Source organism: Macaca nemestrina, chromosome 20 (assembly GCF_043159975.1).
Source record: "Macaca nemestrina isolate mMacNem1 chromosome 20, mMacNem.hap1, whole genome shotgun sequence".
Taxonomy (NCBI): Eukaryota; Metazoa; Chordata; class Mammalia; order Primates; family Cercopithecidae; genus Macaca; species Macaca nemestrina.
Window position 1 is genome coordinate 4,827,619 of NC_092144.1, and position 20,717 is coordinate 4,848,335.

At 52.8% G+C, this 20,717-nt stretch overlaps 1 protein-coding gene across 1 annotated transcript in view; it reads right to left on the reverse strand.

Annotated features, from left to right (window-relative positions):
- LOC105485026 (protein tyrosine phosphatase receptor type S) overlaps positions 1-20,717 on the reverse strand; it is a 139,838-nt gene that overhangs the window by 23,772 nt on the left and 95,349 nt on the right. The window contains exons 7-13 of the mRNA XM_071085993.1: positions 16,634-16,903; positions 15,371-15,952; positions 11,879-12,012; positions 10,316-10,460; positions 2,792-3,097; positions 998-1,191; positions 812-838 (exon numbers count right to left, since the gene is read on the reverse strand). Coding sequence (XP_070942094.1) covers positions 812-838; positions 998-1,191; positions 2,792-3,097; positions 10,316-10,460; positions 11,879-12,012; positions 15,371-15,952; positions 16,634-16,903 — 1,658 coding nt within the window. The remainder of the gene's footprint in view (positions 1-811; positions 839-997; positions 1,192-2,791; positions 3,098-10,315; positions 10,461-11,878; positions 12,013-15,370; positions 15,953-16,633; positions 16,904-20,717) is intronic.

Sequence of the window (20,717 nt, forward strand, 5' to 3'; positions counted from 1 at the left end):
AATGTTTTCTATTATTAGTAGAGATGGGGTTTGGCCCTGTTGGCCCAGCGGGTCTTGGAACTCCTGACCTCAGATGATCTACCTGCCTCGACCTCCCAAAGTGCTGGGATTACAGGCATGAGCTACCACGCCCGGCCAAAGGACCAGTGCCAATTTAATATCAGACTTGGGGTTCTCAGCAGAGGCTGGTGCTCCCGTTTTCGGGGCAGGGAGATAGCCCAGAGAGAGGCAGCAACTTGCCCAAAGTCACACAGCAATTCCTCTCTGGTTTAAAGCACTATGGGGTTGTAACCAGGGTATCACAGATATCCTTCCCCACTCAGGCCCTGCTGACACCTCTCATCACCCGGGGGCCAGAATGAAGAGGACAGCATGTCCAGAGAGAGGCATTTCTAGGTCAGATAGGGCTGAACTGAGCGTCATTAAAGGCTGGGGCTGGGTCTAACAGGAGAGGAGACATACTCACAGGAGGAACGACTAAGGGCAGGGGAAGGACCCAGGAGGCCTGATCCCCGCCAACGTCAGGAGCCATTAGGGTGAGAGGGTTCAGGGATGACCCTCAGGTCCTGGTGCTCCAGCCATCCCTTGGGTCTGCACCCTGGGGCGCACGGTGGTCAGAGTATCCCATTTCCCTGGGGCAAACACCGAGGCTGGGCACTCCAAGAGGTAATGGGGGCGCGAAGGGCGCACGGGAGGGCCCAGAGGAGGAGACCGTTTTACTACTGATAATAAGGGGCGAGCAGGAGTCACAGCACAGCACGGCCCGCGGGAAGCGCACAGTAGTGGCTGGGTGGCCAGGGGTACTACTTACATATTCGGCCGTGTCATCCGTCTCCCACTGAGCGCGGGAGGAGGCGGCAGGGGAGAGAGGAGGGAGGTGAGCGGGGGAGGCCAGAGATGGAGAAAGAGATGGAGAAAGAGAAGCAAAGGTGGGGGGAGCGCGGGGGAGCGCAGGGGCCCGCCCCCGCCCGGAGCCCGTCCCCGGCCCCCCGCCCACCTGGGCATCGGCCAACATGACGTCCTTGATGCGCGGCGGCCCGCGGGCCTCGGCGCCCTCCATGCGCACGTAGTGGACCTGGTAGCCGCGGATCTGGCCGTGCTGCCGGCCGGGCGCGGGTGAGCGCCACAGCACGCGGATGGCCGTGGCGTTGAGCGCCTCCGCCTCCACCTTCCGCGGCGGCGCGCTGGGCACTGGCGGGCGGGAGGGGAGGGGAGGGGCGGGCGGGACCGTTACCAGGGCGCCCGGCCCTGCCCCGGGCAGTGCCACTGTCCGATTCCAGGATGCCGAGTGGCTGCCGGTGAATAACTGGGCGCCCTTAGCGCTCACCACCGGGCGGGAGGACATGGCCTCCTTCATACCCCCCACAGTCCTGGGAGGGGCCCCTGAGGGTGCGCCCCGTGGACCCAGGCTGCCCCCCAGAGTCTAAACCACCTTCCCAGGGCCTCCAGACACCCTCTTCTTTGCCCTACACTGCTTCCATCCTCATCATAACCCTGCAAGATTGGGTGTCCTGCCATTCTCATTTTACATTTGGGGAAACTGAATCCCAGAGATTTGATTCTGTGATCACAGCCTTAGCAAGAGGCAAAGCCAGGATTTGCACCAGGCAGTCCAGCTGTATGCTCCTAAATACCCAAGCAGGCAGGTGGCCCACTTGGCACTCAGTATCTTTTTCACCCACCCCAGGGTTTGGCATAAAGAAGAGCTGCTTCATTTCTTCTCTGAGCTTAGCACATAATGGGGCTGTCCAACCAAAGTTTCAGGCAAATGACTCAGAAAAAAAAAAAACCAGGTTCCCAGGACCAACAGGCTGCAATTCTTTGAGACAGGTTCTCTTACTCTGTCACCTAGGCTGGAATGCACTGGCAGGATCACAGCTCACTGCAGCCTTGAACTCCTGGGCTTAAGCGATCCTCCCACCTCAGCCTCCCAAGTAGCTACAATTACCGGCCTGTGCCACCATACTCAGCTAATATTTTTTGTAGAGATGGGGTCTCACTCTGTCACCCAGGCTGGAGTGCAGGGGTACGAGCATAGCTCACTGCAGCCTCGAACTGCTATGCTCAGCAGTCCCCCCACCTCAGCTGCTTGAGTAGCTGGGACCACCATGCTTGGCTATGTTTAAAAAAAATTTTTTTGGAGGAACGGGGTCTCACTATGTTGCCTAGGCTGGTCTCAAACTCCAAGACTCATGATCCTCCTGCCTTGGCATCTCAGAGTGCTGGGGTTACAGGCATGAGCCACTGTGCTTGGCTGAGAAGTTGCAATTTTATTGGGAAAGGTGTCTGTCATTTCTCTCCATGATCTAGATTTTGACCATGTGACTCCAAGCTAGGACCACTGCCTTGCTTTCCAGCTTCAAACTTGCTGACTTGAAATGGGCCAGGACGGGAACATTTACACCACGGAAATTGGCCAGTGCTACACAAACTGGTCTCTATCCACCCGGGGAGCTGGTTAACCATGGTTATTGCAGGTGCTATTTGCTGCTTCCTCCACCCCATTTCCAAAAGTTTCCACTGTTCCACCAAAACAGAGGGCAGCCAGCGAAACTGTCCAGGCTCAAGGCTCTGGGAGCAGACGCTGCAGAGCTAAGTCTGCCCACATCTAGAATCGCCAATTCCAAGGTCAAGGAGCCCCGGGTTTCTTGGGGAGGCTGCTTGCTTCCCGGCTTCCTCCGAGTAAGGCTTCTGCCCTTTGACCACCAGCCCAGGTTTCCAGATGGAAGGCTTCGAGGCGGGGGCCGGGCTGGGGCCTGCGGGGGGTCCCGGGCCTGGGGCAGGTACTTACCATCCTCGTCGGTGCGGACGACCACGGGCGAGCTCTCGGGCCCTGGTCCCACCTCTGTGTGAGCGACAGTTGTGATGCGGTACTGGGTCCACTTCTCCAAGGCCTCCAGCAGGATCTGAGTGGTGGTCGGGGGGATGCCGTTCACCTCCTTGGGTTCCGGGTCCTCTGAGCCCAGCGGTCGGTAGCGGACGCTGTAGCCCACCAGGGCCCCGTTGTGCGTTTCCGGCGGCGGCGGGCGCCAACTTACCAAAATGGCCGTGGAGCGCACGCTGACACATTTAACGTCTTGAGGGGGGGCTGACGGTTCTATTGGAGGGGGGGAGAACGTAGGGGGGTGGGGAAGGGAGGTGGGATGGGTGGGGAGGGGGGCGGGGAAACAAAAGATGGGAAAGAGAAAATAAAAAAGAAGATGATAACAAACAAAACAGAACCAAACCAAAGAGAAGTCGAACCCAAAAGAAGCGGGTGTCAACCAAAGGTGGGATGGGCGGGTGGATGGGCGGGCAGGTGGGATGGGGCTGGGAGGGCTGGCCAAGAACCCTGTGCTCACCAGGCTGCACCTACGTGGCGCACAGTAGGTCTTAGGCATTGGACAGCTACGGTCTCCATGCCAGAAACTGGATGGGGGAATAGCAATAGAAGCCCTTTTTATTAGGCACCTACTATGTGCTGGGCATTGTGCCAACGGGGATAGCAACAGGAGCTCCATTTATTAGGCACCTACTATGTGCCAGCACCAAGGGCTTCAGAAAATAGTAAAAGCATTTATTTGTTGAACATTTATGTGCCAGGCCCCATGCCAAGGGGAACGGCAACAGAAGCTCCATTTATTAGGTACCTACTACGTGCCAGCACCAAGGGCTTCACAAAATAATAGTAAAGCATCTATTTATTGAACACCTATGTGCCAATAGGGGAAAAGCAATAGAAGCTCCATTTATTAAGTGCTTATTATGTGCCAGGCACTGTGCCAAGGGGAACAGCAACAGAAGCTCCATTAGGCACCTACTATGTGCCAGGCACTGTGCCAAAGGGAATGGCAACAGAAGCTCTATTAGGCACCTACTATGTGCCAGCACCAAGGGCTTCAGAAAATAGTAAAAGCATCTATTTATTGAATACCTACTATGTGCCAAGCACCATGCTAAGGGGAATAGCAATAGATGCTCCATTTACTAGGCACCTATTATGTGCCAGGCACCATGCCAAGGGGAATGGCAACAGAAGCTCCATTAAGCACCTACTATGTGCCAGGCATGCCAAGGGGACTGGCAACAGAAGCTCCATTCATTAGGCACCATGTGCCAGGCACCATGCCAAGGGGAATAGCCATAGAAGCTCCAATTATTAGGCACCTACTATGTGTCAGGCATTGTGCTAAGGACTTCAGAGAATGATAGCAAAATAATCTATATGCCAAACACCTACTATGTGCCAGGCACTGTGCCAAGGGCAACAGCAACAGATCTCTTAGGCACCTACTATGTGCCAGCACCAAGGGCTTCACAAAATAGTAAAAGCATCTGTTTATTGAACACCTACTATGTGCCAGGCGCCATGCCAAGGGGAACGGCAACAGAAGCTCCATTAAGTACCTACTGTGTGCTAGGCACCATGCCAAGGGGAGCAGCAACACACGCTCCAATTATTAGGCACCTACTATGTGCCAAGAACCATGCCAAGGGGAATGGCAACAGAAGCTCCAATTATTAGGCACCTACTATGTGTCAAGCATTGTGTTAAGGGCTTCATAGAATAACAAAATAATCTATGTTGAATACCTATGTGCCAGGCACTGTGGCAAGGGGAACAGCAACAGAGCTCTATGAGGCACCTACTATGTGCCAGCGCCAAGGGCTTCACAAAATAGTAAAAGCATCTACTGAACACCTACTATGTGCCAGGCACCATGCCAAGGGGAGTGGCAACAGAAGCTCCATTTATTAAGCACCTACTATGTGCCAGGCACCATGCCAAGGGGAGCAGCAACAAGGTCCATTTATTAAGCACCTACTAAGTGCCAGGCACCATGCCAAGGGGATCAGCAACAGAAGCTCCATTTACTAAGCACCTACTATGTGCCAGGCATCATGCCAAGGGGAGCAACAGAAGCTCCAATTATTAGGCACCTACTATGTGTTAAGCATTGTGCTAAGGGCACCTACTATGTGTTAAGCATTGTGCTAAGGGCTTCACAGAATAACAAAATAATCTATGTCGAACACCTATGTGCCAGGCACCGTGGCAAGGGGAACAGCAACAGAAGTTCTATTTATTAGGCACCTACTATGTGCCAGCACCAAGGGCTTCACAAAATAAATAGTAAAAACATTTATTTACTGAACACCTACAATGTGCTGTGCACCATGCCAAAGGGAACAGCAACAGAAGCTCCATCTATTAACTTCCTACTATGTTCCAGGCACTGTGCCAAGGGGAATGGCAACAAGTGCCATTTATTAGGCACCTACTATGTGCCAGCACCAAGGGCTTCACAAAATAATAGAGCATCTATTTACTGAGTACCTACTACATGCCACGCATCATGCTAAGGGGAACAGCAACAGAAGTTCCACTTATCAGGCACCTATACTGTGTGTCAAGCATTGTGCCAAGGGCTTCATAGAATAGTAGCAAAAGAATCGTGGCCGGGCGCAGTGGCTCACGCCTGTAATCCCAGCACTTTGAGAGGCAGAGGTGGGTAGATCACGAGGTCAGGAGTTCGAAATCAGCCTGGCCAACATGGTGAAACCCCATCTCTACTAAAGATACAAAAAACTAGCTGGGCGTGGTGGCGGGAGCCTGTAATCCAAGCTATTCAGAAGGCTGAGGCAGGAGAATAACTTGAACCCAGGAGGCAGAGGTTGCAGTGAGCCAAGATCGTGTCACTGCACTCCAGCCTGAGCAACAGAGCAAGACTCCATCTCCCCCCCAAAAAAAAAACAAAACTCTATGTCACACTTACTATGTGCCAGGCAACAGCAATAGAAGCCCCATTAGGTACCTACCATGTGCCAGGCATCATGCCAAGGGCTTCATACAATAACAGCAAATGCACTTATTTACGGCCACCTACTGTAGGTCAGACACGGTGCCAAGGGCTTCATAATAATTTATGGAAAATATGGTAAAAATTTTCTTATAGTAAAAGCATTTATTTACTGAACACTTGTGCTACCAGGGACCTAAAGCCCATCCCAAAGGCTTACTTTAACTAGGGCCATCCAATTGGCCTCGCTTAAAAATAATGCCCATGTCTTGAGCACCTACTGTGTGCTAGATAGAATGTCAAGGGCTTTATCAAATAATAATAAAAGTGCCTGTTGATTGGACACCTACTGGTGTCAGGTACCAGGCTCAGGACTTCATAGCTCATATTGAGCACCTGCTGTGTGCCAAAATCTTTACAGATCACAGCACTCCTGTGTTTAGTCCCGACTATGCACCTGGCACCACACTAAATCCACCACTGAGCCCATCAATGGCGAGTCTCATTTATTGAGCTCCACCATGGACTGGGTACGGTAATAGCTCTCTGAAGAGAAAAACAGCAGTTGTCATTTAAGCAGCACCTACTATGTGCCAGGCACTGTGCTAAAGGCTCTCAGAAAACAGTAGTCCCTGCATATTAAGCCCCTACTGTGTGCCAGGCACTGTGCTAAGGGCTTTATCAGAAAAGTTAATAGTCCCCATGTATTAAGCCCCTACTGTGTACCAGGCACTGTGTTAAAGACTTCATCAGAAAACAGTAGTCATCACCACATATTAAGCACCTAGTGTGTGCCAGGTACTGTGCTGGGGTTTATTGAAAAACAGTAAGTTTCCATACATTAAGCACCTACTATGTATTAGGCAACTCTACTAAGGGCCTTATGCAATGTTAATAATTTTCATTTTTTAAGCACCTACTGTGTGCCAAGCATTGTGCTAAGGGCTTTATTGCATAACTGTAATAGCACCTGGCATATTAAGCATCTACCGTGTGCCAGGCATTGCACTAAATACCTTATAGAAAAATAGTAATAGTTCTTATTTATTGCGCACCTACTATTTGCACACACTGTGCCAAGGGCTTTGCAAATAAGTGAATGTTTTCAGTAAAAACTGTAACCAACTCTATCCTACACCCTTTCAAAGTGATAATAGTGCCCATCTGAACACCTACTATGTGCCTCACACTTAGGCTGCCTCTTTATAGCAAGTGCCACTTATTGAGCACTTACTGTACGCCAGGCATTGTGCCAAGAGGTTTGCAGAACAGTAATTGTTGCCACCCATGTTTTGAGTACCTACTGTGCGCCTGACACTAGGCTAAGCTTGATATAAACTGCTAACAGCTTCCATTTACTGAGTGCCAACTAGGTGCCCAGCACTGTGCCAATCCATATGTAGATTAAAACAGCGGCTGCATTAGTGGGGCACCTACTGTGTGCCAGGCAGTATGTTAAGGTCTTTGCTAAATTACAGTGAGAGTTCCTGCATATTAAGGGGAACTGACTCTGTGTTAAAGGCGTATGAATCAGTAAGTATCTATGTGTTGCGTGCCTACTATGGCCAGATGCTGTGCTGAGGGCATTAGTGACAATAAGCTTCATTCTCTGCACGCCTACTGCAGGTGCAGCACCCTAAGCCCACGTTGCATGCATTATCTCATTTAATGCACGCACTATCTCATTTAATTCTCACAACCCCTCAGGTGGTCAGAACTCTCACTCCCCACCTGCCACCCCGTGTCAACAGTGGGGAAACCAGATTCCAAAGTCTTTGTCTGTTAGGCTTTCTACAGTCATTGGTTGTGTACGGACTGTGACCAGACCCCACCCTGGAAGCTTTTCATTACTTTGCATATCACCTCTCAATCTTGCCAAAAACCCAGAAGTGCAGCCCATTTTACAGGTGAGGAAACTGAGGCTCAGAAACAGCAAGCTACCTGCCCAGGGGCAAGAAGTTATGAGGTGGCAGAGCCAGGATTGGAACCCAGACTTGGCCGTGGTTCACAGGCTGGCTTGGTTTGAGGTTGGGAGCTCAGACCTCAGCCTTGTGCTGGTTGGGTATGGCGGGAGCCACATTCTCCCAAGTGCCCATGAGTTTAGAATCTACGTCTCCTGGAGGGAGGCCCAGAGAGATTACTAGCCTTGCTTGTGGCAAGAGCATTAGAAATCCTCACCATCAGAGCAGTTTGCTTGGTGGCTGAGCACGTGTTTACTGAGTACTTAATACAGACACTATCCTGCTAGTATCTGGAACCCAGAGATGAATCCTGTCCTCAAAGACACCGGGCTGCCAGAGACTGCAGAGGCCCCCCCAACAGCTTACTTCAACTAGAGAGACCCTCTGGCCTCACTTAAAGCAAAACATTAGAGGCCCCTTCTCCAAAACCAGGCAAAGGGAACCCTTCCCCATTTCTTGACCAGCCACACCAACCAAAGGTGCCCAGGGGGGAATCAGGCAGGGAGCAGGGAAAAAACAAAAACAAAAAAACAAAACAATCAAGGAATGTGTCGGAAGGAATGGATTTGCTGAGAAAGGGGGAGAAAAAATAAAACCGAAACCATAATAAAATAAGAAACAACAGTGATGGTGATGATGATGAGAAAAACCATAATAAAAGAAAGAAAGACTCCTTCCAGAAAATGCCCAGTCTCGTTACCTACCTTCCACTCTTCAACTGCTAACTTACAAGACTTTCTTACGAGAGGGAACGGCCGAGTGCTGAGCTACAAGGCCAGACCGAACTCCGCAGCCCTGCTCCAGCCCCCAGCGTGCACACGCTGAGGTTCCAGGCTGGAGGCAGGAAGGTGGCACGGTGTCTGCGGAGACCCACGGCTGAGTGGTCTGACCTGCACCTACCCTGTGTTCAGCCTAAGGAGCCCGCAGTCCCTGGGGGGATGGATACGCCTGGCCCTGAGTCTTTGCTGTCGGTTCTCCTGGGCCCCACCCGTCTCGGGGCAAGAAGCGGGGAGTCCCTTCTCCCCAACTCCCTGTCCTGGGCCGCCCCAGAGGTTCGCATGGCTGGGCCGAAGCCGCTTTCTAGGTGACCACGGAGGTCACGTCCTTCACAATCCGGCCCAACCTGCGTGACATCTTGGGAAGGCACACGTGCAGAGACGTGGATGTGCGTGCGTGGGCAGCGTGGCATGGTGGTGGCACGTGGTTTGGGAGAATTTCCGGGGCCGAATTCGGGCCATGGACTGTCCGTTCAGCCCAGAGCGGCTGGGGCAGGTTGGGGGCACGCAGGGTGGGCCGTTTTTGTGAACCTGCTTGAGACCAGCGTGTACTCACCTTCAGGACACCTCAGCCGGTCTCAGGTGGCTGCCCAAGCCACAGGCCACCCTCACTGACTCCACCTCACACAGACGCGCCCAGACGCCTTGGAGCCGCCGGGTGCTCAGCTCGGCTCGGTTTGTGGGGAGCAGGAAGGAGGGAAGGGGACCGACGGGGGCAGGGGGGGTTGTGTCTCCGAGGCACCCCACCCTCCCCAATCCCAGCGGCTCAGATGCCCCAGCTGGAGTTGATGTTAATCCCTCGACTGACCCGAGATGCCCTTGTGTACACACACCCGGGGCGGGCCTTGAAGGTATGACCATCGTGACTGATTCCGGAAGAAAGCCTGGGGTGGCTACGTCGTGACTGACTGGGTGAGGGGAGGGAAGGGGGGAAGCAGGGGGAGGCCACGACAGGGAGACCACGCTGGTGGAGGCCACACCAGTGGAGGCCACGCTGGGCTGAGCTGGGCTGAGCGGAGCCAGGGAGGCGGGTGAGGTGGGGAGACGGCAGACGTGGCCTGTCCAGCCCCGAGCTTGGAGAAGTCAGGGAGAGAGGGTGGCAGTGACCCACAGCCACCTGCCAGGTGAAGGGTGAGTCGCTCTAAACAGGGAGGCCGGGCCAGCACAGCAGAGAACTCCAGAGATTTGAGCCCCGAGTGGGAGCCTGCATGCCCCCACGAAACCTGGCAGTAGCTCCGATTCCACCCCCTCGCCACCCCCGGGAACTGGGACCTCATCCTGGGGCTGGAGAGCCAAGGCTCCCTGCCCAGGGGAGGAAGGCCCACGGGAAAGGTGGGTTTGTCTCTGTGTCCTTTGCTGTCTCTGAGAATGATGGGGTGCAAGCTGTGACCACAGCCTCACAGTACCCCTCAAAATGCCTGGGAAATGGGCACAACATGGCCCTTCCATCAGCCCCCCACTCCAGGATGGAAAGAGGAGAAAGGCGGGCGGCGTGGCCCCAGAACCTCTCCTAGACCAGGGCCAAGATCAGCCACTTCTCCTTGACCCCGAGTCTCAACCCGGGTCACCAGGCCCAGGGGCACAGACAACCCTGTGCTGAGACCCTCGCTGTGCTGATGGGGAAACTGAGGCACAGCACGGGTAGATGGATCCGAGGTCGGGGAGCAAAGCGGAGACAGGCCCGGAGGCGCCCCCCACCCACTGCAGCAGGCCCCGCCTGGGTCCATCCGCCAAGGGGCTGTCTGCGGCCAGGCCGTGGTCCCCCCCGCAGAGAAGGGCGGCCCCGCGAGACACCTACTGGACTGCAGCGTGCGCTGCCGCACCACGGGAGTGAAGGCGCCCAGGCCCTGCGGCGAGCGGGCCGCCAGGCGGAAGGCGTACTCCGTGTTGGGCTTCAGGTCCTCCACCACGTAGGAAGTTGTCGGGTCGAAGGTCCTTCCCACCTGGGGGCAGGGCAGAGAGGGACAGAGAGGGACGGGGGAGAGAGAGAGGCAGAGAGAAACACAGGGGGAGAAAGAGAGAGAGACAGAGAGAAACAGAGGGGAGAGAGAGAGAGAGAGAGAGAGACAGAGGGAAACAGAGATGGGGTGGGGCAGACAGGGATAGAGAGGGATGGGGGAGAGAGAGAGAGAGAGAGAGACAGAGAAACGGGGTGAGGGAGAGAGAGACAGAGACAGAGATAGACAGAGATGGGTGGGGCAGAGAGGGATGGGGGAGAGAGAGAAAAAGAGAAACAGAGACAGGGTGGGGTAGAGAGGGATGGGGAGAGAGAGAGAGAGAGAAACAGAGACAGGGTGGGGTAGAGAGGGATGGGGAGAGAGAGAGAGAGAAACAGAGACAGGGTGGGGTAGAGAGGGACAGAGAGGGATGGGGGAGAGAGAGAGACAGAGAAACAGAGGGGAGAGAGAGTCAGAGACAGAGGGACACAGAATATATGCATTATGGGTGGGTGGATTGATGAATGGGTGCATGTGTGGATTATAGATGGATGGATGATGGATGAAGAGAGAGGTGGGTGGGTAAATGGATATATGAATTTATAAGAGTATGAATGTATGGATTACGGATGGATGGATGGATGAACAGGTGACAAAGAGAGACAGAGAAACAGTAGAGGGACAGAGATAAATGGGAGAGACAGAGAAACAGGAGAGATATGGAGAGAGACAGAAACAGGAGAGAGATACAGAGACAGAGGAATAGAGAAATAGAGACAAGAAAGAGATAACAGAGATAGACAGGGAGAAAGAGACAGAGAAATAGAGAGACAGAGAAATAGAAAGACAGAAACAGAGAGGGAGAGAGAGACAGAGAGAAATGGAGGGGAGAGAGATTGACACAGGGACAGAGAAAGAGAGAAGAGAGAGAAATAGAGATAGAGACAGAAATAGAGATGGAAGAAACAGATACAGAGATAGACAGAGAGGCAGAGAGACAGAAACAGAGACAGACGGAGATAGATGGAGACAGAAAAAAACACAGATAAGAGAGACAGAAAGAGAAACAGAGACAGAAAGAGACAGAGACATAAACAGACAGACAGAGACCCGGAGGGATGGCGAGTGAGCATCAGAGGCACCGGTGAAGAAAGACACAGAGAGAAGCAGAGAGCAAGAGAGAGGGGGACGCCGGGACACACGGAGCCAGAGAGAGGCCACCAGCAGCAGAGGAGAAAGACAGAGGAGAAAAAAGTGGAGGGAAAGGCAGAGAGGGACAGAGATGCAGGAGAACCAGAAGGGGTGAGGAAGAGCAGAATCCGCAGCACACACAGGGACAAAGATGGGGGAGAGATGGGTGGGCAGCGTCAGAGAGCACCGGGGAGGAGCCCAGGGCAGGCCAGCCCGTCCCCGCGCTGCCTCACCTCCCGGCCGTGGTCGCCTTCCCGGAAGAGGAGCTCGTACTTGATGATGCTCTCCTGCCGCGGGGGGCTCCAGGACAGCGTGATGCTGGTCTCCGACCTGGCCTCGGCCCGCAGGTTCATGGGCTGGCCGGGCACTGTGGGGGTGCGGGGAGACAACTAGGAGTGGGGGAGTGTCCACCCCGTGAAAGGGGCCCCACCTGCTGAGTGTCCCCACTAAAAAGCTTCCAGCTCGGGGTGCTTCTAGAATGTTTTTTTTATTTTCCTGGGGATCTAGCCCCCATCCCATTGTCACCTGTCCACCTCCGTTCCTCCATCCTCTCTTCTTCCAAAGGAAAAGAACACATTTAAAAATCCCCCCCCCGCTTTTTTTTTTTTTTGAGATGGAGTCTCACTCTGTCGCCCAGGCTGCAGTGCAGTGGCGCGATCTCAGCTCACTGCAACTTCCACCTCCAGGGTTCAAGTGGTTCTCTTGCCTCAGTCTCCCAAATAGTTGGGATTACAGGCACCTGCCACCATGCCTGGCTAACTTTTGTATTTTTGCTAGAGACGGGGATTCACCATTTGGCCAGGCTGGTCTCAAACTCCTGATCTCAAGTGATCCTCCTGCCTTGGCCTCCCAAAATGATGGGATTACAGGTGTGAGCCACCACACCCGGTCCAAAAATCTCCTTTTCAAATCATCCCGGTGCCCTCACTGGCTGCGCATTAGATGATAGACAAATTAGCAGGGAGGTATGTGTGCATATTTTATTTCATTTTATTTTAGTTTTTGAAACAGGGTCTCACTCGTTCACCCAGGCTGGAGTGTAGTGGTGCGATCATAGCTCACTACAGCCTCCAACTCCTGGGCTCAGGTAATCCTCTCGCCTCAGCCTCCTAAGTAGCTGGGACTTGACAGGCATGCACCATCACGCTCAGCTAATTTTTAGTTTTTTTGTGTGTACACATAGGGGTCTTGCTATGTTGCCCAGGCTGGTCTTGAACTCCTGGCTTCAGGCAATCCTCCTGCCTCAGCCTCCCAAAGTGTCAGGATTACAGGTGTGAGTCACAGTGCCTGGTCAAGGGTGCCTATTTTAAAATTTGGATCTCCATTCTGTATCCGCTCACAGACACAGCCAGTGCCAACGATCCCGGCCCTTTGCTTCAGCGGGTGCCTGAGTCTGCCCAGACTTTAGGTTTTGAAAGCCTGAGCCCTAAAGGAAAGGGTCAAACACCCTCAGAAAGCTGGGGTCCGCTGTGCCTAAATGCCTCTTCCAAGTCCTCCCACCTGAGCAGGGAGGGAGACTGGCCCACTGCCTTAGGGGTGAAGCAGTTTTCTTTTATTTTTGAGATGGAGTTTCACTCTTGGTGCCCAGGTTGCAGTGCAGTGGCACGATCTCAGCTCACCGCAACCTCCGCCTCCTGGGTTGAAGTGATGCACCTGCCTCAGCCTCAGCCTCTTGAGTAGCTGGGATTATAGGCACGCGCTATCATGCCTAGCTAATTTTGTATTTTCAGGAGAGACGGGGTTTCACCATATTGGCCAGGCTGGTCTTGAACTCCTGACCTCGTGATCTGCCCGCCTTGGCCTCCCAAAGTGCTGGGATTACAGGTGTGAGCCACCATACTGAGCCAGCAGTTTTCATTTATTATTTCAGAAGCAGTGGCATAGGTCCCTCTAATGAGAACGGCAGACGAGGGGGGCTCTCAAACTCAAATGCCAACAGGGGCAGGGAGTTAACAGAGAAGAGAGAAGGAAGCACATAAGCCCTCCTTGTCTCCCACACAGTCACTGGAATCTACCTGTGTGTTTGATCATAGCCCTCTGGGCTTGTCAAATCAGGTTTTTTTAAGGGGAGTCAAAAATTTGGCTAAGATAACTCTCCGATTTTATTATTATTTTTTGAGACAGGGTCTCGCTCTGTCGCCCAGGCTGGAGGGCAGTGGCGATATTTCGGCTCACTGCAACCTCCGCCTCCCGAGTTCAAGCGATTCTCCTGCCTCAGTCTCCTGAGTATCTGGAACTACAGGCGTGTGCCACCATGACTGGCTAATTTTTGTATTTATTTATTTTTTTAGTAGAGATGAGGTTTCGTCATGTTGGCTAGGCTGTTCTCAAACCCCTGACCTCAGGTGATCCACCTGCCTCAGCCTCCCAAAGTGCTGGGATCACAGCCATAAGCCATCACACCCAGCCCTCTCCAATTTTATTTTAATGTTTGTTTTTGTTTTAGAGACAAAGTCTTGTATGATAGTGGTGCTATCATAGCTTACTGTAACCTTGAACTCCTGGGCTCAAGTGATCCTCCCATCTCAGTCTCTTGAGTAGCTGGGACTACAGGTGTGCACCACCATGCCTAGCTAATTTTTAATTTTTTTTTTTTTTTTTTTTGTAGAGATGGGGTCTGGCTACATTGCCGAGGCTGGTCTTGAACTCCTGGCCTCAAGAAATTCTCCTATCTTGGCCTCCCAAAGTGCTGGGATTACAGACATGAGCCACTATACCTGGCCCTACATATGTTTCTTAAGAAATAGGGTCTTGCTATATTATCCAGGCTGGACTCAAACTGCCGGGCTCAAGCCATCCTCCTGCCTCTGCCTCTTGAGTAGCTGGGACTACAGGCACATGCCACTAAGCCTGGCTAGCTCTCTGATTTTGTTTTTTTTAATTTTTTAAATTTTTTTATGTTTTTGAGACAGCATTTCATTCGTCGCCCAGGCTGGATGCAATGGCATGATCTTGGCTCATAGAAAACTCCACCTCCCAGGTTCAAGTGATTTTCCCGCCTTAGCCTCCAGAGAAGCTGGGATTACAGGCGCCCGCCACCATGCCCAACTAATTTTTTTTTTTTGTATTATTAACAGAAATGGGGTTTCACCATGTTGGCCAGGCTGGTCTTGAACTCCTGACCTCAGGTGATCCGCCCACCTCGAACTCCTGACCTCAGGTAATCTGCTTGCCTCTGCCTCCCAAAATGCTGAAGTTACAGGTGTGAGCTACCGCGCCTGGCCTAGCTCCCTGATTTTAAATGCTAACATGGAAAGAAAAAAAATAAATGTGTATATATATGTACATTAAAAAAAAAAATTTTTTTTTTTTTGAGATGGGAGTCTCATTCTCTCGCCCAGGCTGGAGTGCACTGGTGTGATCTCGGCTCCCTGCAACCTCCGCCTCCAGGGTTCAAGCGATTCTCCTGCCTCAGCCTCCCAAGTAGCGGGGATTACAAGCACGGGTCACCACGCCTGGCTAATTTTTATATTTTTAGGAGAGACGGGGTTTCACCATGTTGGCCAGGCTGGTCTTGAACTCCTGACCTCAGGTGATCCGCCCGCCTCGGCCTCCCAAAGTGCTGAGATTACAGGCGTGCGCCACCGCACCCGGCCTAAATGCTAACATGAAAATATCTGAAAGCACCGTGCGGAACCCACAAACCACTCTGCGGCTTCCAGGGAGCATGCAAAGAGTCAAGCCGCACGGCCGGGGCCCCGAGTCCTGCCAACCCCACGCCTCACCTCCCTGCTGCGTCTTGACCTGGATGGGGTCCGAGAGGGGCCCGTCACCGACGGAGGTGAAGGCGAGCACCCGTACGGTGTAGGTCTCGTCCTCCAGCAAGCTGCCCACGGTGGTCAGCAGGCTGTCGTCCACGTTGTGCTTCTGCCAGTTGCCCACGGGGTGCTCCGGCTCCATGGTGTAGTACACACGGTAGCCACGGATCAGCCCGTTGGGCTCCACCGGCTCCTCCCACTGCACAATCATGGTAGTGGCGCTGAGCATCCGGGCTTGCACGTTTCGCGGCGCGCTGGCCGGGGCCTGCTCGCCCGTGCGGGTGACCACGGACTCGCTGGGGGGTCCCTGGCCGATGGAGTTGACGGCCGACACCCAGATCTCGTACTCCGAGTTGGGGCTCAGGCCGCCAATGCTGTAGCGTGTGGTGGTAATGTCCTCTTTAATCTGATATGGCCCGTCCTGGCTCTTGGATTTATATTCGATGACGTAATAGGATACAGGGTCTGGGTTGCCCGAGTCCCACGTGATGGTGATGCTGGTGGCTGTGTTTTCGGTCACCACGGGAGTCCCGGGAGCTTTGGGAAGAGCTGTGGGCAGGAGGCAGCTGTGTCATGTGTTGGGCACATTGGTTGAGGACCTTAAAGGCTGTGTGACTTTCACCATTCAATTGCCTTCTCTGAACCTTGATTTGCCCAGCAGTAACCATGGGCCTCATGAACCCTGTCATCACCTATGTGGCAAATTATGGCCCAGGGGCCACCTAGTACCCATTTTCTTTCTTTTCTTTTCTTTTTTTTTTTGACAGAGCAAGGCTCCGTCAAAGGTTGCCTGGATCTCAGCTCACTGCAACCTCCACCTCCTGGGTTCAAGTGATTCTCCTGCCTCAGCTTCCCCAGTAACTGGAATTACAGATGTCTGCCACCATGCCCAGGTAATTTTTTTTTTTTTTTTTTTTTTTTTTTGTATTTTTAGTAGACACGGTTTCACCATGTCGGCTAGGCTGATCTCGAACTCCTGACCTCACGTGATCTGCCCGGCTCGGCCTCCCAAAGTGCTGGGATTATAGGCGTGAGTCACTGCCCCCGGCCAGGATCATGTATAACCAATAAATACCTGTTCAAAGAACAACCGTTCCCTTCCTAGCCATGAATGACTGAAGCCAAAAAGGTAACTCGGAGGTGCTCCCACGCTGCCTCCCACCTGTGCCTGAAGTCAGGGATCAACTCCAGCCTGCCCCTCCACCTAGAAGCCCCATGGGCCCTGCTCACATTTCACCGTGATCTGAGCAACCGCCTCGATGACGCCCAGGCTGGACATGGCCACGCAGGTGTAGTTGGCCGAGTCCTTGACGTCTGTGAGTTCCAGCACGTTCCGGCCTACGGGCATGTCATCCTCGGGCGTCAGATCCTCAGCCCCCTGCATCCACTTCACGTACGGCATGGGCGAGCCCACGGCCACACAGGTGATGTTCACGTTGCCCCCTGGCATGATCTCGTGGCTCACGGGCAGGATGGAGAAGCGCGGGGCCACGCGGCGGACTGGGGAGGGGGCGGCAGCGGCGACGGGAGGGAGGTGTGAGGTGGGGTGGGGGTGGGAGGGGAAGACAAGATGAGGAGGAGAAAAGAAAGAAAAGCAGGAAAGAAGAAAGAAAGAAGGAAAGAAAGAAAAAAAGGAAAAAAAAGTGGAAAACCATTTAAATATAAACGGGGCTGGTTCTTTTCCCTCTGTTGATTTTTTTCCCCCCAAATGAAAACAAAACAAAAGAACCAAATTAAAAAACCAAATTCCAACACAAAGAAACCAAAACTTCAAAGGAAGGTACTTCACAAACAATATATAGAGAGATATATCAATATATAATAGACATGAAGCATTATCTCATAGCAACAGGGTTTCATAGACCAGGGTGGCTGGTCACAGCACAGATACGAACACAAAAATTTATCAGCGGTTTCTCATCTTTGCAGACAGAGGTGGCTTCAGGGGGCAGCCCCTCCGATCACTCCTGAATGGGGGCATCTCCTTCGGGGAGCGCTGGAAGATCCTGGCTGCGAGTGTCAGGATGTGGGTGGGTTAGGAGACGGGGCAACTTCTAACCCTCCCTGGTTCTCGGGATGTGGTGGTCACAAGACAGTTGTTGAGAGACCAGGAGACAGTAGGAGCCTGAGATTCTCAACCCCCCACTTCCCGGTGACTCGGGGCATTGCCCACTTACCCCCCTCCCACCGGGCCCTCCAGGAAAAGATGAGAAACTCTAATGAAATTTTTGTGGTTTTTGGGTATAGAAACCCTTCTAAAAGCTTCTGTCAGATCTGACAAGTTTCCATCAATAGATGCAGCTCTGAGTCACAAACATCATGCAAAATAGATTGAGAGAGAGAGAGAGAGAGAAAGAGAGGGAGAAAGACAGAGAAAGGAGGGAGGAACTGCAGGGGGATCTGGATCTTGGGGATCTCTAGTGCACACTTACGTGACACCAGAGAGAGGAGACGAATGAATGGGGAGAAAGAGAGAAGAGGAGAAAACAGGGACAGAGAGCGGGAGGGGCAGAGAAAGAAAGAAAGAAAGGGGGGGCCCACTTCAATGCTGCATATTAATTCTAGCAGATGTGATCCAATGTGACATGCCACATTGTCACATCACAGCCCTGGCAGAATAATAAATAGGATATTCATAATAATAATAATTAATAATAAACAAGGGAATGAACTTGAACGTTGAGAGAACAGGGACATGTTCTGTGCGTTTCTTAGCGGGGAAGTGGATGCAGCCTTCTCTCAGAGACCATGAAGGCAGCAGGATGCATTTCGGGGGCTCCGTTTTCGGAAGTCAGATGGGTTCCGGGGCAGCGGGAAGGGGAGGAGGCTAGCGGGCACCTGAACTTGCAAAGAGCATTGCTGGCCCAGAGGGGCTGTTTAACTGCTGTGGGAAGGACTCGGGTGAACCTAATAAATCCTTCTAGCGGGAAAAGGGGTTGTCCCTGGGTGACAGTCTCAGGTCCTAAAGAAGACACATGGGTGCGTCCCCAGCTTTGGGTGGGTGAAGGAGTCTTGTTTCAACTGCACAGATGACCGACTGGAGGCTCAGTTAGGATCCCCATCAACACCTGCCTCTGATTTTCATACAGGACTGGGGGGATGCAGCCTCGGGGGGTGGTCTCAGGGGGTCTGGTCTACGATGCTGAGGAGGGGGTTCAAGGGGATAAAGGGAGGCAGCCCCAACTCCCTCCCTTCCAGCCTCGGTTCCTAGCTGGAAATCCCAACCCCTGCCTTCCTGAATCTGGGCGGGAGGCAAAGAGAAGGGGGGACGTTGACAGGCGTGGGAGTGGGGTCTGGAAGCTGGCAGCCCTTCGGAAAAAGAAGCCCCGCGAAAAGTCCAGAGTCGCGCTGGAGACAGGATGGAGGGAGTGGAGGGTACTGCTCCCGGGGAGGAGTCGGGGCAGGGGGAGACAGAAGGGCCATGCACACAGAGTGGAGGTGAGGGGCGAGGTGCCGTGAGATGGGGGGGGCAGGTGGCTTTCTGGTAGGGCTGGGTGGAGGGTGGGGGTGTGGGGGGAGAATGGGGTCCGGCCAGCCGGCGGACGCGGTCCAGGCCAGCCGCCGGCACCCACAGCGAGGCACAGGTAAGATGCCGAGGCTGAGTTGTCATGGAAACGGAACACAATGGAGAAATGAGCGTGGGGGGAGCTAATTATTCAAGGACAGAAAAAAAACGGCATCGACGTCCAAAACAAAACCAGGAAGAACAAATGAAATAACAAAGCAAAAGCAATTAAAAAAAAAAAAAGAGGAGAGAATCTAAAAAACAAACAAACAAAAAAACTCCCTCTGAAACAAAACACAACACCCAAAAGCAAGAAGAAGAAAAAAAAAAATCATGGAATGGGTGTGGGGCTGAAAATCGGGGTCTGAAAGGAGGAGGACTGTGGCTTCCCCAGGGAGACACCCTCCCCCTGGCAGAACACAGGATCCGGCCTCCCCACCCAGCACCCAAGAGCCTTGGCCAAGGGTTTGGGGTGGCCACAGGGGTGGGAGCCTCATGGACAAAAACCCTTCGGAACAAACCAACCCAGCCCGACTCAAGTCTCTCTCTCTAAAGCCCCTCTCAGCCCACTTCTCAACGGCACCCTGCCCCTCTTAGGGCTGAGCGAGTTGGAGGTCCCAGAGCTGAAATCACATAGCAAGGTGAACTCCTCAGGGTCTCAGAATCCCATAGTAAACCTCTCCAGGTAGAGGTGGAGGAGCTGATGTAGCTGAATGAGCCCAGGTGGCCTTGGGAAGATCCCCCGTCCTCCTGGAGTCCCAGTTTCCTCATCTGTAAAATGGAGGGAATTGGGTATCCTGACGAGAAAGGCATTAACCTGACTGGGGCAGTGCCTGGCACAGCAGGTGCTAAATCCAGGCATGGAGCTGGTGAAGTTACCTTTCAGCCTCCCAGGTCCTGGCACGATCAAACAGCTTCTCTCTACCTTAAAGGAGTTCAGGGACGAATTATAAAAAGGAAATGGAGGCCAGGCGTGGTGGCTCATGCCTGTAATGTCAGCACTTTGGGAGGCCGAGGCGGGCGGATCTCCTGAGATCAAGAGTTGGAGACCAGCCTGGCCAACATGGCAAAATCTCATCTCTACTAAAAATACAAAAATTAGCCGGGCATGGTGGTGGGTGCCTGTAGTCCCAGCTACTCTGGAAGCTGAGGCAGGAGAATTGCTTGAGCCCGGGAGGCAAAGGTTGCAGTGAGCCGAGATCGCGTCAGTGCACTCCAGCCCGGGTGACAGAGCAGGACTCCATCTCCAAATAAATAAATAAATAAACAAACAAATAAATAAATAAAGGAAATGGGAACAGTAAGAATTTCTACTGAATCCCCATCTTACTTTCTTCCTTCTAACAATTTTAAGAGGCAAACATCCTTATGCTCATTTTGCAGATGAGGCAACAGAGACTCAGAGAGGTGACAAGACTAGATGGAACTCACAGAAAGGAAGTAGTGTAGCCAGAACTCAAAGCCAGGCGAGCCTGGTTCCTGCCTCTCAGAGAAAACAAGGCTTTTCTCACCATGGTGAGTAACGAGGATTACAGCCAAGTATCAATTCTTGGCATCTGGCTCTTTCAAACTTGTGTGTCCTGACCCACTGCGGACACCAAAGAGGAAAAAAGTACCCATCGCCTATATCAAACTCCAGGTACCGGCCAGTAGCCACTGGTTGAATAACATCCAGTAGCCATCATAATAAATGTCCAGAAGCCATCAGCAAAAGGCTCATACTCAAAGGAATTGTTGGAACATCAAAGGGAGTAAGATCTAGATTTAGGATCTAAAGGTTAAGTGCCGGGCCAATTTATCTCTTCTATA